A 14,176-nucleotide genomic window follows, 5' to 3' on the forward strand; every position below is an offset into this window, starting at 1 on the left:
GGTGCTCTGCACCGTTCATTGTGCCCCCTAGCTGTGCCATATACGGTGCTCTGCACCGTTCACTGTACCCCATAGATGTGCCATATACAGTGCTCTGCACCGTTCATTGTGCCCCATAGATGGGCCATATACGGTGCTCTGCACCGTTCACTGTGCCCCATAGATGTGCCTTATACGGTGCTCTGCACCGTTCACTGTGCCCCATAGATGCTCCACATTAATCTGTGCTGCCGCTGCTACTGCTGCAATAAAAAAAAAAAAACACATACTCACCTCCCTTGATTGCAGCTCCCAGCGTCTCGTTCCGGCGCCTCCATCTTCCCGGCGTCTCTGCTCTGACTGATCAGGCAGAGGGCGCCGCGCACACTGTATGCGTCATCGCGCCCTCTGCCTGATCAGTCAGAGAGCGCAGACGCCGGGAAGATGGAGGCGCCGGCCGGGAAGATGGATCGGCGCCCGGCGGCTGGAACGAGGACAGGTGAATATAACATACTCACCTAGTCCTGGCGATCCTCGCGCTGTCCCCTCCTGTCTTCGGCGCTGCAGCTTCTTTCTCTATCAGCGGTCACCGGCACCGCTGATTAGAGAAATGAATAAGCGGCTCCGCCCCTATGGGAGGTGGAGCCGCTTATTCATTTCTGTAATGAGCGGTCCCACGTGACCGCTGAAGAGAGGAAGAAGCTGCAGCGCCGAAGCCCGTGGGACGGCAGGGACAGCGCGAGGATCGCTGGGACTAGGTAAGTATACCTCAGCGCCCTCAGCCCCTCACCTGCCGACCCCACCGCTACCGTGACTCGAGTATAAGCCGAGGGGGGCACTTTCAGCCCTAAAATTTGGGCTGAAAATCTCGGCTTATACTCGAGTATATACGGTATTTATTTCATTAAAATACTTTGTAATAATGTGTGTGTGTGTACAATAGCAAGGTGACATTAACCCTTCATTACCCCATATCCCACTGCTACACAGGAGTGGGAAGAGAGAGGCTAAGTGCCAGAATAGGCGCATCTTCCCCAGGTGGCTGGGGGCAGATGCTTTGAGCCAGGGGGAGCCAATAACCGTGGTCCCTCTCCAGGCTATTACTATCTGCCCTCAGTCACTGGCTTTCCCACTCTGGCGGAGAAAATTGCGCAGGAGCCCACACAATTTTTTCCATGATTTAACCCTTTATTTTAATAGCTAGAGCCACCAAATTTAATATACAGACACTTCTTCCATTACTAAAGATAAATATGTAATAAAAGAAGGGATATGAGATGGTTTAGTGTATGTAACCATGTCTCATATCATGTCGGGTTTCAGAAGGAGATAGGAAAAGCCGGCAATTGAATTACCGGCTTTTCTGCTATCTAGCGCTGTATGATATATTAATATATATATATATATATATTTTTTTTTTTTTTTAATATATCATACAGCGCTATATAGCAGAAAAGCCGGTAATTCAATTGCCGGCTTTTCCTATCTCCTTCTGAAACCCGACATGATATGAGACATATATATATATAGACAGTATATATGTTTTTACGATTACTTGAGCCCATGGATCCATTGTATGTCCGTATTGCAAGCCTGCGAGAAAATCTCGCAGTACGGATGCCATACGGATTACATACGGAGGATGCCATGCGCAAAATACGCTGACACACCATGCCTACGGATGACATACGGATCACTATTTTGGGGACTTTCTGCGTATTACGGCCGTAAATAACGGACCGTATTTTAATACGCTGATTGTGACGCCGGCCTTATAGTTTCAGAGTGCAGCTATTTTTTCTTATCTTCTCTTTATGGTAGGCACAGATACTGAAGTACATATATCCTGGAGAGTGTTCTTCATTTGGGTGGATGTTGTGAAGAGGTTTTTCTTTACCATGGAAAGGATTCTGCTTTCATACAGGCCTTTTTGAGTTCACAAGCTCAGCAGTGCAGGCTGTACCAAACTGTTGATTTTGCTACTCCTAACATTTCTGCTATTTCTCTGATGGATTTCTTATTTTTGTCAACCTAATGATGGTCTGTTTCTCTTACATTAAGAGCACCTGTGGCACCCCAGGAGTTCGGGTACCACAGTAGTGCTGCCTTCCTCTCAGGGAAGGTAGTGCTATGCCTGGAAACAAGAGCGATCTCTTTAGCAGGTAAACCTCACACACAACACCTTCTGAATCCAGGCCAGGAGGGGGAGCTCAAAACCCTGTTTCAGGGCAGCTTCCCTGAATAAAAATCCTGGTTTGGAGGAGGAGATAGTTTAGTCTGGATCAGTCAGTCTGGAGAGACGACAGGAAAGGAGCAGAGGAGAGATTTCATGGTTCAAGGAGGCTACAAGTGGGCCTCTGAGGACCCAAAGCGCAGAAACCGGGTACCGGGAACCCGAGGCTAGAGTGGAATTGTAGGACACCTAGCAGAACCGGAGGGCACAGAACTACATATGTACTGCCCAAATTAAGCTTGTGGTGCAGCAGCACCCTGGAGCCTGTAGTCACTGTGCAGAGACCCTAGAAGGAACGGCTCAAGCTGCCTACCATATAGGTGCCTGTCCCAGGACAGGGGAAGGAGCCAGGACTTTGTTAGGACATTACAAACAGCAAGGGACTATAGCAAGCGCACAGTGGAAGGCTCCCTACCTGACTTGCCAAGGGGGCTCCACTTGTTTCCGGGCTGCCTGAACTCCTAATGTACCTGTTGCCGGTACCCTGGACTGTGGCCTGCCAACTACAGTAAACCAGGTAAAGACTTTACAACTTGGGTGCTTTACTCATTGACTGGCAAACGCCATCATCACCATACACTCTAAGACCCTTGGGGACCCCGCTTCACCTGTGGGAAGCGTCACCATCATTGCTGCAACAACATCCCCGAGGACCCCTTTAAAGCAGCGTTGGTCCCCCTATTGACCGAACACCACAGGAGGCGTCACGACAGACTTATTCACAATTCCCTTTAAAGACCGTTCCACTTTTATAGTGAGTCCCAGGGCCACGGACCAGGTCGCAGACACCGTGACATCCCCTTTAATAGCCGACCTAACCCGGTACTGAGTACCTTGCCCTGGTGGGTGACTCACACCTTTGACCGCATGTTGTGGGTTCACAGGAACAGCTTCCAAATGCAAATACCACACATGAAATCAGCTCCAGACCTTTTACCTGCTTAATTTACAATGGATTAACTAGTGAATGGCCCATGCAGTCCATTAAAGATCTTTTGAGATGATTTTGCAATTACTTTTGGTCATTTTAAAAAGAGGCAGCTACATATTAAAAAGCTGTAATTCCTAAAACCTTACTCCCATTAGGATGTGAATACCATCAAATTATAGCTGAGAGCCTGCACTTTAAGTCCATATCGATTATATAACTATTTCTTGAATATGTTTTGATAAACAAATAAAATGCCAACACTTTTGTCACTGTACAAATATTTATGGTTGTGATGGTGTGATATGCTATGTGGGTATCATTTTTGTGCATATTTCTATTTTACTTGTTTTCATGGTGTTCTCTTGTAGGATGAATTGTTTGCTAATTGATGAATGGCTGTTGCTGCCATCTGATATCAGCCCCCACAGTATTGTTTGCTAATATGCTAATGACATGTTGACAAAGCTTGTTGAAACAATGAGCCCCTGGGACCTTCCCCCTCCTGACCTGTGAATGAGGAGATGGACTTGTAAATATCAGGGAGGTGAGACAAAGATCAGTCCTGTGTGGAATGATGATGGGTTCATAGCATATCAGAGAGAAAGAAGAGTATATGGACTATGCTATCCTCTGTCTGCTGGATTGTTGGACTTTTATTCTGTTACTGAACTGCATTCATGTTCTGGACTATTTTATCCTTTGTGTGGTGGATCGTATATGGACCTTTCGTATTTTTGCCTAAATAAAGGTCTTGGAATTGTTTACTATACTCTAGCTCTGTTGATTGTGTGGTATCGGAGAAGGAACCCATGACAACTGGTGGCAGCAATGGGATCAACAAAGTGTAACCTAATGGAGAACCACCCACAGAGTGAGTACAGAAATTGGACTGTATCCAGTTTACTGAAGAGAGCCAGAGACCTGGGCCTGAACTACCAGGGACAGAATAAAGAGGCCTTAATTGACCCACTGGTGGGTGCCAGCCTGGCCAACTCCTCCCATATGTCTGAAAAACGAGCACTGGAGATGAGGAACCCCACCCCAAAAAGCCAGTGGGTGGTGTGGTACCAAGAAGAGATGGCTGTCCTGGGCCCAGGCATCTCTCAGGAGTACAAGGAGGAGGCTGGCCACCAGGTACAGCCGAGAAAAGAAGCAATGGAGCTTGAAAGAGGGAGTAACGCAATGTGGAATGTAAACCCAACGATCCGGGAGCCTGTACGGATCACCCGGACAGAGTTTAAGCCATTTGAGGAGGCTTCCGGAGATGTGGAGGGGTTCTTCAAGGACTTTGAGCAGCAGAGTGCTGTGATGGAGGTGCCCCACTCTGGCTGGATGCGTTTTTTAGTGGGACTCCTGAACGGTAGCCTGGCGGAGGCTTAACGAACCATTGACTCACAGTGGAATCGGGATTATAACATTGTAAAGCAGACTACCCTGGATTACCATGCTATCACCCCAGACTCATATAGGGCAAAGTTCCGAGACCTCCCATGCACCACAGGGGGATCGTTTAGGATGTATGCACATAAGATTTCCCAGCCATGTCGGAGATGGCTGGAAGCAGAAAACGCCTTTACTGTGGAAGATGTTATACAGGCATTCCTTATAGAACATTTTCTTGCCAAGTGCCCCGCAGAGGTACAGGAATGGGTCCAGGAGCGTACGCTGTGCACCGTGTATAGAGCTGCAGCCCTGGCCGATGAAGCCCTTACTATCCGACAGCAATGGAGGAGGCTTCTGGACAATGAACCACGGCCTGCTGTCGCGCCCTGTCCCTCTCCAATTATATCTGCCCTTCCACCTAGTCACAAGCCGATGACAATCACGCCTCACAATCCTGGGCCCCAACAGTTCCGAACACGACCTGGGGTATCACAGAAAGGAGATGTTATGGGTGTGGGCAACCTGGACATTTGCAGTCTGGCTGTCCCTCCAGGATTCGGAGGGAGCACCACGCAGCCCCACCTCGTACAGTACATCTTGTGCACTCCAATCCGCCTGAGGAAGAGCTACCACCACCCCCACCAGAGTGGACCACCGACCACGGCACCATAGATACCTCTCCTGGAGTGTACGGACTCCGGCTTTTGTCCATCAGAAATACAGAGCAATGGCATTGCCACCTGCAAGATGTCTTAATTGATGGATACAAAGTTTCAGGATTTAGAGATACGGGGGCATTCCTGACTATCGCTGACCCCCATGTGGTTCGATCCGAGGCAATTCACCAGGGCCCGGGAATTCCCATTATCCTGGCGGGGGTGTCCGAAAATATATACAGCAAGCGTTGGTGCATTTGGATTATGGTTTTGGAGAAAAACTATCTTGGATTGGAGTTATGGGAGGACTTCCTGCAGATAGCCTCCTTGGAAATGACATTGGGGAGTTTGTTATGATACGGTGGTCTAGGAGCAACATGGAACGAGCTCTGAAGGAAGTGGTAACTGTACTGACCGCAGTCCCTAAGCTCAACACAACACTAGAAGTAGCCGTGGAATGCTCCTAACTCTCCCTAGGCATCTCGTCACAGCCTAAGAGCTAACTACCCCTAAAGATAGAAGCAGGAAAGCTATCTTGCCTCAGAGAAAATCCCCAAAGGATAGATTAGCCCCCCACAAATAATGACTGTGAGTGGAAAGGGAAAAGACATACACAGAATGAAACCAGGATGAGCACAGGAGGCCAGTCTAACTAAATAGATAGGACAGGATGGAATACTGTGCGGTCAGTATAAAACACTACAAAAATCCACGCAGAGTTTACAAAAAATCTCCACACCTGACTAAAGGTGTGGAGGACAAATCTGCCTCCCAGAGCTTCCAGCAAGACAGAATTAATTCACACTTATAAGCTGGACAAACATAGAAAGCACAGAATGGATAAGTCCACAATCTATGGACAGAAAAGGGCAAGCAAAAACTTAGCTTAGCTGAACTGGTCAGGATAACAGGGAACTCCAAAGAGATGTGAATCCAACCAGGAACCATTTACAAGTGGCACTGGCTGAAGATAGAGCCAGACTTAAATAGCCAAGCAGAAGAGACGATAAGTGGAGGCAGCTGATGACAGCTAACTCCAAGGAGCAGCCATACCACTAGAAACCACAAGAGGGAGCCCGAGAGCAGAACTCACAAAAATGCCACTTACAACCACCGGAGGGAGCCCAAGAGCGGAATTCACAACAGGAGTTACAAAGTAATTTTGTGGGAGCAGAAGGTCCGTGGGCCTCTCACTCTTCTGAAAGAACAATTGGAGGGAGATATCGCAGACTCCGGAATGCCCATCATTCCCTACGTTCTAGAGTTCAGGGACTGTCTCGCCCAGCTAGCTACCTTGGCTAATGAACATCAGCGAACAGCCCAGTCCAGTCAAAAAGCCTGGTATGACCATAAAGCCAGGACCTGGGAATTTATGGACAAGTGCTCATGATTATTGCAACCCCGCCACTGTACAAGGAACTATAAACTATTGAGCAATGTGGACTAAAGTGAGCAGGCCAGAGGTCTGTGTAGACCTCATAGCATGCTCACTTATTATGAGTGGGGAGAGGTTGTGATGGTGTGATATGCTATGTGGGTATCATATTTGTGTATATTTCTATTTTACTTGTTTTCATGGTGTTCTCTTGTAGGATGAGTTGTTTGTTAATTGAGGAATGGCTGTTGCTGCCATCTGATATCAGCCCCCCCCTTGGAATTGTTTACTATACTCTAGCTCTCTTGATTGTGTGGTACTGGAGAAGGACCCCGTGACAATGGACCTAACTCTATACGTATCTCAACACACATTCCCCACAACCCAAGTAAGCCATACATGGATCATATAATGCTCTCAGTGTGAAAAACAAGATAATCTTGTAGTTATGATACCTTTTAATGGCTAACAAAAATAAAATAAATGATGTTACAAAGCAAGCATTCGGGACTTCTTAGGTCCCTTCCTAATGCATGGTATAACAAAGTTTCTGTAGAAACACAAATATATGCACAAACAAACAGCAAAAAAAAAAAAGAGGCATGGTATAATAAATGAACCTTTAAATAAACAAACTGAGCTCAGAGACTGAAATCTTAATTGGATTAGATTAGTGGTGTGAAACTTTTATAGTCCCGATATCCAAGTAAAGGTACTGTCACACTAGACGATATCGCTAGCGATCCGTGACGTTGCAGCGTCCTCGCTAGCGATATCGTCCAGTGTGACAGGCAGCAGCGATCAGGCCCCTGCTGGGAGATCGCTGGTCGGGGAAGAAAGTCCAGAACTTTATTTCGTCGCTGGACTCCCCGCAGACATCGCTGAATCGGTGTGTGTGACACCGATTCAGCGATGTCTTCACTGGTAACCAGGGTAAACATCGGGTAACTAAGCGCAGGGCCGCGCTTAGTAACCCGATGTTTACCCTGGTTACCATCGTAAAAAAACAAACAGTACATACTTACATTCAGCTGTCTATCCCTTGCCGTCTGGTTCCTGCAATGACTGCTGGCCGCAAAGTGAAAGTGAAAGCACAGCACAGCGGTGAGTCACACAGCAGTGACTCACCGCTGTGCTGTGCTTTCACTTTCACTTTGCGGCCAGCAGTCAGTGCAGCAAACAGACGGCAAGGGACAGACAGCTGAATGTAAGTATGTACTGTTTGTTTTTTTACGATGGTAACCAGGGTAAACATCGGGTTACTAAGCGCGGCCCTGCGCTTAGTTACCCGATGTTTACCCTGGTTACCGGGGACCTCGGGATCATTGGTCGCTGGAGAGCAGTCTGTGTGACAGCTCTCCAGCGACCAAACAGCGACACTGCAGCGATCCGGATCGTTGTCGGTATCGCTGCAGCGTCGCTTAGTGTGACGGTACCTTAAGATCAGAGGCCTGGTGCCCCCAACTTCTTTGGAGGGCACCAAGCCTCTGATCTTATTTTACTTGGATCAAAGATAATCTTCTTTATTTATTCTTTGATGAATAAAGAACAATATTTTCAATATATTACATTTTTGGGAGTGCTGTGGTTTCCTTTACATTTTCCTATATTCAGTGTCCCCTCCATATTGCCTCCTTTCAATACTAGGCCCTAATTCCCGCGTCTAGTGTCCGCATCGCTGAAGGCATCCTCAGGACCCGGCCCGGATGGCCGGATGTGACGTCGGGCGCTGGTGGCGACACTGCGCATGCGCCGCATCTGGCGCGGCATCATCGGAATTATTGAGGCGGCGTCTGGTTCGGCTATTTAAACTGGGCATGGGTGGTGGGTACATCATGGTCCCCTGAGGAAGCCATCTTCGCGAAACGCGTGTTGGGGCCCTACCTTTCAGTCTGCCGTGGTCTCTCCATATTCTCCCACATGGGTAAGCACCGTGCATGTTACGCTCGATGAGTATAGTAGCTCCAGTGTTACCTGCTGGGGTATACATATATATGGGCTCCCTATGTAACCGTTTTGTCTTCTTGACTGGGGGATGTCTGATTATAATCCACTCTGAGCATTCGCATATGGGGATGGACCCCTCGGCAGACTGATTTTGTTTTTTATGTGTTTTTTCCCCCTTGTCTTTTTTGTCATGCATTTACACATCTGGGCTTTTTAGCCGTTTTTGTATTAATTTATGAGCTAATTGTCTAATAAAATATCCACTTTGGAAAATCACCACTTCTAGACTTAGGCTCTATTATTATGTTTTTCTATTGAATGAGGGCATACTCCTGTTCTTTTGTAGGTTGTATATATTTGGTGGAGTCGCAGCTGCGCTCTCATTTTATGGTCTAGCATTTTGGGACCATATATATTCTATGTATATCCAGCATGTCAGCCATTGTTAAACTCATATTTATTCTGTGTATTTTCACAGCGTCTCTTTCTGACTCTATGGATCATAAAGCACGTGAGAAAGCATGGTTAACAAAGCTTGATGAATTGTTTGGGGGAGAATCACCTGCGGTTCCCAGCACAAGGGAGACTGGTGACGTGATTACTAGACTTAAAAATTTATATAATCGCAAGACACGCATCTGGTGGAACAAGTCCTTCCTGGAACGCTATATTGATAAAGGGTTAATACTAAGAGGCCTAAGAGTTCAAGTGTTCCCGTCCTTTTCTATTGATGATGAGAGTTTTAAAAAGGAATGGGAGGACTGTGCTACAGCTTGCTCAAGGGGCTTTATGGGTTTACTTATTAAATCCAATGCTGTCTCTTTGAGCGAATTGGAAATAGAAATTAACGCAATACAGGTAGAGTTGTCAAACAAACTGAGCAATGAGGCTATGATGAAGCTCAATAAAGAATTAGAAAGTGACTTTGCCAAATGGGAGAAGGAGATAGTGGCCTCTAAGAGTAAAAAATACCAACGGGATTCATTAGATTTTTCTAACAGTCGAGTGTATAGATGGAGGAAGAAGCAAGCTGTACCCTCCACTACACCAAGATTCCATCGTAACTCCTTCTCCTCTGTCTCATCAATGGATGAGGAAGTGCCTACTGGCAGCCACTCCATTGTGCAACAGAATTCACGCCTGGGTTTGGGCAAACACGCCTACAGAAAAGGTTCAACCTATAACAAGAGGAAATTGACTCCTCCACAATCGTTGGAAAAGAAGTCTAAAACAACTACCAATTTAGAGGTAATTAACCTCTCGGGGCATGTTTTATCCAAATCTCAGGAGGAAGTTTTGAAATTAGGTTTAACATTTGTTCCTACTAACGGTTTCGATTATTTTGTAGCCATGAAGGATTTGCAGCTTTTTTTACGGAAGGTGGTACTTCGCAAGCTTCATGCGAGACCAACAGGCACGGACGGCCTAGACACCACTATGGACCGAGAAACATTGGCCATTCTGGAAGAGCTCGAGAGTGAGGGTGCTACCCCTGTCCAAGGTACTTTCCCTACTTCCGTCGTGCCGCGGTCATCCACGTTCCCCCCCTTCTCTCTATGTCCCCAGATTGAGATTTTTAACAAACTTGTCCTGGAGGATTTTAAGGCCATCTCACAATGTAGGGGGCGTGATAATTTGAGTAGATCGCAACGTCAGGCTTTGAAAGAATTGAGATCCATCAAAGATGTGGTGATCAAGCCTGCAGATAAGGGGGGGAACGTGGTGATCTGGCCGACGGATATGTACGAAAGGGAAGCCTTCCGACAATTGAGGGATAGGGAGGGATATACACCCCTACCCAGGAACCCATTGGTGACATTTTCCAAACTCTTGTATGAGATTTTGGATAGGGCATTCCAGCAAGGGATTATCCCCCAAAAAATATTTGAGGGGCTATGTGTCAAGGCTCCTGTTATACCGACCCTATATCTATTGCCGAAAGTCCACAAGGACCCCGTCACACCTCCTGGGCGTCTTATTGTCTCTGGCATGGGAGGGCTCTGCGACCCAGCTTGTAAATTCATTGAATACTATCTTCATCCGCTGGTGGAGACGCTGCCCTCCCATGTCAGAGACACTACTGACGTCCTGAGGAAATTAGACGGTTTAGTGATGGAGCCAGATATGCTTCTTGCGACAATCGATGTGGAGTCGCTGTACACGAGCATTGGCCATACAGATGGTATTAGGGCCACGAAATTTTATCTGGAAACTAGCAATTTGAAGCCTGAGCTGTGCTCCCTCGTCCTGGAACTGCTGGAGTTTATTTTGACACATAATTTCTTTGTTTTTAAGGATCGTTACTTTTTACAACAGCGCGGCACTGCGATGGGCGCGGCGTGTGCGCCATCGTACGCAAACCTCTTTCTCGGTTTCTGGGAGAGGGAGGTTTTCGGGGATGGCGCAGGGTGACGAGCCTGGGCTCCATCATTTCATCCATGAGCTCAACCAAAATCAATATAACATCAGACTTACATATAAGATTGCTTCCAAAGTCATTGATTTTTTGGATGTTAAGATCTTGATTGATGATTCAGGGATGCTACAAACTGATGTTTTCCGCAAGGAAACATCAGTAAATGCGTTATTACATGCATCAAGTGCACACATATCCTCGACAATACGGGCTGTCCCAATAGGACAATTTTTACGTATGAAGAGGATTTGCTCATTGGATCGAATGTTTGAGGCCCAGGCTCGTGACCTCTCCAGCAGGTTCCGGGAGAGGGGGTACAGCAACAGGAATATCAAACAGGGTTATTTACGGGCCAAGAGAGTACCCAGAGAACAACTTCTCTGTACCACCAGAACTAGGTCAAAAGGTGAACAACCCATACGTTTCATCACAACATTTAATGACCAGTGGGGGTCCATTCGGAACATCTTATCTAAGCATTGGTCTATTCTTAAGACAGAACCAACCCTAAAAAAATTAATTCCAGACTACCCTCTCCTAACAGCGAGAAGGGGTAGAAACTTAAAAGACATTTTGACAAGAAGTCATTACGTGGCGGTACCATCAACTCCCTTTGGGCCAACTAAACAGAGATGGGGTTTTTTCCCATGTGGCTCATGCATGGCTTGCCGTAATTTTATAAGAGCAACGTCCTTTACATCGGCCAGTGGTGATAAAGAATATCGCATCACCAATTACATTACATGTAATACCACCCATGTGGTGTACTACGCCGTCTGTGCCTGTAATTTGATTTATGTGGGACTCACGTCTCGTGAGCTTAGAGTTAGGACAAGAGAGCACGTGCGGGACATCGTTGCTGCTAAAAATGCGGTAGACCTAGCCGAACTCAAAACGATCCCTCGGCACTTCAGGCTGCGCCACGGCTGTGACCCTGCTTCCTTTAAGGTGCGGGGCATAGACCGGGTGCATTGTGGCATCAGAGGGGGTGATCGTAAACGGATCCTGGCGCAGTTGGAGTGCCGATGGATCGTTACTCTGGGCACGATGTCTCCGCACGGGCTCAATGAACAGCTGTCCTTTACCCCCTTCCTCTAACAGGAATTGGAGATACAAGTGTGTACGTTTTTTATCTAGTTTTGGCTGCATCTCCTTCATGGCTCCTGAATCTTATGGAATTGTTTTGAGTGTCGGCATTTATAACACATATATATTGGTTGCGTCAATTGTCATCTGGCAGTCTAGGGATTTTTAACGTCGCCATTATTCTCCTGCGTGCTGGGTTGTTGCATTTTAATCACTTTTTTTGTTTTATGTTTTTATTCTATTCAGTGACATGAGGGTCTAGGTATCTTGTGCCTTTGGTTCTAATCCTTCCTGATTACTATGGACGGACGCGGCCTGATTTTTTTATCGCAACAAGCAAATACATCTGCATATGGCCTTTATTGGAGGATTCGACGGAGCATACGAAATCTGGATCAGAACAATAATGGACTATTCAAAACCAACGATTATTTCTTAATGTGTATTATATTGATTTATATGCTCCGTTTCTGTTGTTCTGACACTAGTCGTATATGCTCCGGTTCCCTCTTCCCATTTTCCTTCTTCCTTTTCTTTTTTTCTCTTTTTTTCTTAACCTTTCCCGTTTCCCCCTTTTCTCCTCCTGGTCTTTGTCTCCCTGGTGTCATTGAATATTTTGTAATTGTTTTACGTCCTTCTATGTCACACTACCGCAGTTTCCTGTACTCACCGCTTGCCCACACTTTATCCAGTAAGTAACATGGCTGCCGCGCCGTGCGCCTGCGCGGTGTGGTCCCTGGTAGTGTCCGCGTCGCTGAAGGCATCCTCAGGACCCGGCGCGGGTCTTTGACGTCACAGGAAATGTTTTTCCTTGACCCGCGCCGCGGCCCGGATGGCCGGATGTGACGTCGGGCGCTGGTGGCGACACTGCGCATGCGCCGCATCTGGCGTGGCGTCATCGGAATTATTGAGGCGGCGTCTGGTTCGGCTATTTAAACTCGGCATGGGTGGTGGGTACATCATGGTCCCCTGAGGAAGCCATCTTCGCGAAACGCGCGTTGGGGCCCTACCTTTCAGTCTGCCGTGGTCTCTCCATATTCTTCTCCCACATGGGTAAGCACCGTGCATGTTACGCTCGATGAGTATAGTAACTCCAGTGTTACCTGCTGGGGTATACATATATATGGGCTCCCTATGTAACCGTTTTGTCTTCTTGACTGGGGGATGTCTGATTATAATCCACTCTGAGCATTCGCATATGGGGATGGACCCCTCAGCAGACTGATTTTGTTTTTTATGTGTTTTTTCCCCCTTGTCTTTTTTGTCATGCATTTACACATCTGGGCTTTTTAGCCGTTTTTGTATTAATTTATGAGCTAATTGTCTAATAAAATATCCACTTTGGAAAATCACCACTTCTAGACTTAGGCTCTATTATTATGTTTTTCTATCGAATGAGGGCATACTCCTGTTCTTTTGTAGGTTGTACTAATTCCCACTATGATCTCACAATTCCCCCTATACCGTCCCCACCTATTCACTGTCCTCTTTCTCACATTGCCCCACCACACTTTTCCATATACTATGCTTTCAAACTGTCCTTCCCCCCACACTGCCCAGTCTCAATACCATCCCCCATACTGTCCCCTCACACTGTGTCCCTCCCACACTTCTCAGTCTGTATATTGTACCCTCTTATCACAATTTCTCATCACTCTGTACACTGTGTGCAAAATTATTAGGTAAGTTGTATTTTGATCACATGATACTTTTTTACACATGTCCTACTCCAAGCTGTTCAGGCTTGAGAGCCAACTACCAATTAAATAAATCAGGTGATGTGCATCTCTGTAATGAGGAGGGGTGTTGTCTAATGACATCAAAACCCTATTTACGGTGTGCTTAATTATTAGGCAACTTCCTTTCCTTTGGTAAAATGGGTCAGAAGAGAGATTTGACGGGCTCTGAAAAGTCCAAAATTGTGAGATGTCTTGCAGAGGGATGCAGCAGTCTTGAAATTGCCAAACTTTAGAAGCGTGATCACCGAACAATCAAGCGTTTCATGGCAAATAGCCAACAGGGTCGCAAGAACTGTGTTGGGCAAAAAAGTCGCAAACAACTGCCCAGGAATTGAGGAAAATCGAGCGTGAAGCTGCCAAGATGCCATTTGCCACCAGTTTTGCCATATTTCAGAGCTGCAACGTTACTGGAGTAACAAAAAGCACAAGGT

The 14,176-nt window shown here is 46.6% G+C and overlaps 1 protein-coding gene across 3 annotated transcripts in view; it reads left to right on the forward strand.

Annotated features, from left to right (window-relative positions):
• Window positions 1–13,361, forward strand: part of LOC138672445 (uncharacterized) — an 86,865-nt gene extending 73,504 nt beyond the window's left edge. The window contains exons 1-2 of one of the 3 annotated variants that reach the window (XM_069760429.1): window positions 8,063–10,005; window positions 12,253–13,361. In XM_069760429.1, coding sequence (XP_069616530.1) covers window positions 8,937–10,005; window positions 12,253–12,260 — 1,077 coding nt within the window. In that variant the 5' untranslated portion in view covers window positions 8,063–8,936 and the 3' untranslated portion in view covers window positions 12,261–13,361. Of the gene's footprint in view, window positions 1–8,062 lie in introns of those variants that run through there. The other 2 variants (XM_069760419.1, XM_069760438.1) reach the window with 2 other exon arrangements.
• The last annotated feature ends 815 nt before the right edge of the window (window positions 13,362–14,176 follow it).

Source organism: Ranitomeya imitator, chromosome 1 (genome assembly GCF_032444005.1).
Source record: "Ranitomeya imitator isolate aRanImi1 chromosome 1, aRanImi1.pri, whole genome shotgun sequence".
Classification (NCBI taxonomy): domain Eukaryota; kingdom Metazoa; phylum Chordata; class Amphibia; order Anura; family Dendrobatidae; genus Ranitomeya; species Ranitomeya imitator.